This window comes from Diadema antillarum, unplaced genomic scaffold (genome assembly GCF_040938485.1).
Source record: "Diadema antillarum isolate AM-2024a unplaced genomic scaffold, OU_Dant_1.0 seq00001274_RagTag, whole genome shotgun sequence".
Lineage (NCBI taxonomy): Eukaryota > Metazoa > Echinodermata > Echinoidea > Diadematoida > Diadematidae > Diadema > Diadema antillarum.
In genome coordinates this window covers 133,595-138,783 of record NW_027272055.1, presented here as the reverse complement: position 1 = coordinate 138,783, position 5,189 = coordinate 133,595, and the positions used below count along the sequence as shown (strand labels likewise).

The window sequence follows — 5,189 nt, the reverse complement described above, 5'->3', positions numbered from 1 at the left end:
ACAAAATTCCATCTTTTGAAAAAAGTACACATTCCCCTGACTCGTTACCGATAAATGTTATGGGTAATATTATTCCCACTGCCTTTAGAAAGAGGCAAGTCAATTGCTCTTTTATTATGCGAAAAAAGTGAAAATATGTTGAATTTTCTTTTATATTTTCTTTATACTGTTGTACGCATATGACTCACAAGCTGTAGTAGTCTCCTCATCCAGCGGTTCCAACACAAAAATTTTAAAAATTCATAACTTTTGCATCGATTGTCCAATTTTCCTAAAACTTTCACTGATGTGTTCTACTAATATTGTTGCATTTTCTCAATCCTTATGTTTATGAAGGTGAACTTGTCCTTTAATAACACAAAGTATCTTTGGAGAGACTATTCATTTGCTGATTGAATTCTCCAAGTATTAATGAATTCAGCCTCAAAATGTCACATTCTCAGTTACAGCAGCTGGTATGGCAGATTGTACAAATGACCCAACATTTCCCTAAGAATTTTCTCATTATGCCCCTTTATCAAACCAAATGACTTACAACAATGTTATCAATACATGGCTCCTTTTCAAAAGTAGAGTAGGAACTTTAGAATACTGTGCTGTGATAGACGCCAAAGATTCTGCATGAGTACTACATAGGTTTGGGTACACAACAATTGTGAACATAAATATACATGTAACCAAAAACAGCAACAAGGGAACTAAGGGCACTATATTTCAAACATTTAATCAGAGTTTTCTTTGGAATCGCTGGTCCCTGAGTGAAGAGTCCCGCTTCTCCAGTTGATGTTGGATGTTTTCTGACAGCTGCGGCTTCGTGAACCAGTCTGCGGCGAAATCCTGAATATTTTCAGGCCGCCTGCTCAGGACGTCCCTGCAAGACAGAGGCAGATCACAGGTAACATGTACACTGTACTTATTACTTTCTTGCTGAAAGCAGGCCTGCATGTAGCATACATTATCATGTTTAAACGGTTTGGATAAAATCTCAACATCAGTTAATTAACATTAATTCACACTCAAGAATTCTAATACAAGGACATGTAAAAGACAGTCATACCTGTCTTTCTTTTCTCTATCTATTCACAGTGTTAGATGTATGAGCCATTTGCAACAAGCAAATCATCAACAATACGTAAATAAAAGAATACTTTACAATAATGATAATGACAATACTACTACTACTACTACTACTACTACTACATGTACAATTTGTACTACCGTACTACTACCGGTACTAATAATAATAATAACAATAATATCAATAATAACAATACAAATAACAAAAGCAAACTACACTGTATGTATAAATGTAGTTTGGGTTATAGTAAATTTATGCTTATAGAGCAGGCTCTTTTGAGTGTTTGCACTCTTCTGTAACACAGGTCTACTGTAATATTTGTATATGTATGTATATGTAATATGTATGCTTTTTCACACCAGGGTTACAAAAAATATCAAATCTTGTCCAAGTCACTGAATTACACTATGGGTCTCTTCTGATGAGTTCTTAAAATATTTTGACACTCCATCATTTTTGTACTATTTCTCTACATTACTGACAAGCCCGCATTCTGATCTGTATCTTTCAGAATCAGAGCAAGACAAATCTTTCACCTTTGACCTTTAGGCTTTGACCAACATACCTTAGAAAGCCTGCCAAGAGTAGATCCACCTCGGGATGGTCTCTCAGGTATTTTTCGTTTGCAACACGTGTCTGCATCTGTAAGAAGAGCGAAACATGATTACCATTTTAGAGATAGAAATGCAGAAGTTTCAATGAAAGTAGATGTAAATAAGGTCTCAGAATTCCATCATCATATCAAGACATATTTTCCTTTTCGATATCCATAAAACTGATCATTCTTAGAAGTCATGATGGATAAATTTACAATTGAAGAGATATGACCAAAAATAGAAATACATGTACAATTGTATATTACTATTAGACAACTTTGTGGGGGTTGCAAGGATTTCACAATTCTAGAGACGCATCCTCAACAACGACAAAACAAGCAGATAGCACATTTATAGTAGATGTGGAGTAGACTACTAAATGCCGCATTCTGGCTTCCACTCATACTGTACATGGTAATACTCAAGAGTACTGTAATCACTAGAATGTTCTGATTGTTGCCAATTGAAGCATTATTTTGTCAAGGTTAAGTGGACTTGCTCTAGAGACACAAGATGAAGAAAGCAGCATGGATACATTTCCTTCCATCTTTAACAGTGATGAATAATAACAATAAATAATACAATAGCAAGTTTTCCCTATTCTTCTTCATTTGATAAGTACAGGCCACCATGGGGTGTATTGTATTAGTGTATTGGTATTGGTCGATGCTGCACACTGCCACTGGTCCGACGCGACGGTCCCTGACCAGTAAACATCACTGTCGGACCAGTAACTTTTTTTTCAGGAATGGACCAGTAAAAGATGGACAAACTGGGCACCTACTGGTCAGACAGACAAGTCGGACCAAAAGAAAAGATGGGTTAGTGTGCAGCCCTGCATTGGTAATTACAGCATACTAAAGCTGTATACAAACAAGATCCTTTTACATGTTCTAAATAGTAGTCAAATCAGACCACATACGGATGAGAGAGCTTTTGGTTTTAGATTCTATTCGTAGAGAATTTCAATGTGCTTTCAATTCCAACTGGTTCAGAGTTAAGTTTTTTTTTCCACAAAAATATGATAAAAGAAGTATTGAGTTTGAAACTTTAACATAAAGGCAGGCAATAACTTAATTAAGCCAGTTCGTAATCAGCTCATGACCTAGTTTGTTTTTCTCAGATGGTTAGGCATTGCACTCATTTTCAAAGTGGCATTGCATTTATAGGAAGCTTGCACGATGAGCAATTCATGGAAATCATGTTCAAACAAAGAATGAACTTGCATTTACATCAGGTAACCAGAACAGAATACACGTACCAGGTACAATGTAGTCTCTCAACAACCGTCAGTTGACATTTTTACAATAGCAGGCAACCGTTTTACCATGTTCACTGTTTTGTATTGAATGCAATAGTTGATAACAGCCTTTTTCTTTTGCACTCTCGTGTCAGGTGCATGCCAATGGCAAGCACCATTTACTATCACTCAGTAAATCATATTAAAAACTGTTAGGTAAGAATCACACGAATAATCATCACATCACAGATGCTTATCTCACTTACAACTGTAGGTCAGCTCCCTCAGTGATTTAATATCATAACAAACTAAAATGCCTTTTAGTTGGTAGGTTACAAATGACCATTTTCTGCTTAAGTTTATGCGCAGAATGGAATTACGAATTGATCTAGATAGACAAAATCTACTGCAAGAAGAAAAGGGGTAATAATCACGATGATGTAAACATTGCATTGCAAGACTAGTGCCATCCATTCTGCGTCGCCGCCTGTGCCATGACGACGATTGCCGTTGCTCCTGATCCTTTGGCCTTTTCCCTCCGGCTTTCTTGTTCCGCATGTTCCGAGTAGACTGCGTATGCTCTGAATCTGAATCTGATCAAGGCATCACAAGTCATAACCAATTACTTAGTCAGCCTCACCTTAAAATTGTTCAGTTTTTCCTGCTGTTCTGGACTCAGAGCACCAAAATCATATCCTTCCATTCCCTGAGGTGGGTTGTGGTTTGGAACCGCCATGATTCTTAATCCTAGCCTCGAATCTGCGGCTAAAGTTTCGGAATCTGCTACCTGGCAACTGTTAGTGTTAGTGCTGTGTGTGAAGATAGGCGAGCTCGGCTTTACAAATCACAATACCAACATTGGCAACAAAGATTAACTCGACCTAAATTAATGTGACAAATAGTCACGATAACTGTAATCGTACGCTTGCTTGATGTTTCCGGTAATCTTCAACTCTTCTCAAAGAGTCTCATTTAATCTAAAAATCCGTATTTACAGCAGACATCTGAAGTGACATCTGCCCTCCTGTTTTCTTCTTGTTCCGTCTGAATCCAGAGGCCAGCTACACAAGTTCCGCACACAACACACACATCATGCAATGCATGCCTACGACGGACTATCTGCTGCAGCGAGGTCAACATAAATACAACACGAGTCACATTTTAAGTCGCTTACTTCAGGCCTGGCTCAGCTGCTAGTTGCGCGCAAGATAGACTGAAGGTGATAAACAGTACGAAGCATAGATTAGTCTATTGCTCTGACACTAATGAATCAAATTTATAACATAAAATGAGACACCTACATATATAACTCTTATCATTACTAAATTATAAGTCATCGCCACTATTTATTATCATATTCAATAAATGTCTCAAAAGAAAACAATAAAACGAGGAAGAATTCGATTCATTTTTTAGCGTTGTAAAACAAAGGGTAATAGGGTCTGAATACAATTCTAACTGTTGACTTGACTCTCGGGTTGCGTTTCATAGCAACCAGCGACGATCTAAGTGATTTTTTCTTCTTGTTTACAGATACCCATCGTTTATGAATATTTAGGATCCTAGAAGTGAATAAAGTGAGTATTTTTTGTTACAATTTGGGCAGTTATGATCATACTTTGGCGGAATGACCGAGAAATCTGATGTACCAACGGCATTTCCCGAGGGAGGAGTGAGAGCGAGTGAGCATTATTTAGTCCCATTCGTAAGGATCCACGTGAGCACAAGTTTTTGCTTAACCCGCCCGCGCTACGCGCAGGATTTCAGTAGCTTGTCACATCATCTATGACAACTTGTGGACAAGCTTTATGAAACGGGCCCCTGATTTCACATTCGTACACTAGTGCCAAAACTCATATGCACTCTTTTGTCTATTGTGCAAGATATCACATCACTGATTTTATCCTCAGTGCTTTGTCATTCAGAAAGTAGAATCTAAGACAAGAAAGATGTTACTAAAAAAGTGAGGTAGCGGTTAGACCAGACACCACTCTACAGCAATGCTGATTAAGTCTTCAACATTTTGTTGTAGATGGGGAAACGGATTCTTACTAAAGTTCTCCATCTATTCGGTTCTACATGTACATGTATTTTGTTCCCATTCACCCTTCTAACTGTCGGCTGTTTTCGATCCACAGAATGCCTTAAAGTTAAGGAAAACAATGGTCTCTACTTGAGTATGAGTGAGTTGTGCTCCAAGTCTGTGCTAGTGTGATAAGGTCTCAGACAACCAGAACCAGACACAACTTTAAAGATGGCGGGTACCCACATGAGG

General features: G+C 37.9%; 1 protein-coding gene across 1 annotated transcript; it reads right to left on the bottom strand.

The window, feature by feature from the left end:
- Positions 1 to 408: 408 nt before the first annotated feature.
- LOC139745529 (RIIa domain-containing protein 1-like) lies at positions 409 to 3,950 on the bottom strand. Its single transcript, XM_071655920.1, has 3 exons — positions 3,555 to 3,950; positions 1,644 to 1,720; positions 409 to 871 (listed from the first exon to the last, which is right to left on the bottom strand). Exons 1-3 carry the CDS (start codon positions 3,648 to 3,650, stop codon positions 727 to 729), a joined length of 318 nt encoding a protein of 105 aa, XP_071512021.1. The 5' UTR covers positions 3,651 to 3,950; the 3' UTR covers positions 409 to 726.
- Between the last annotated feature and the right edge of the window lie 1,239 nt (positions 3,951 to 5,189).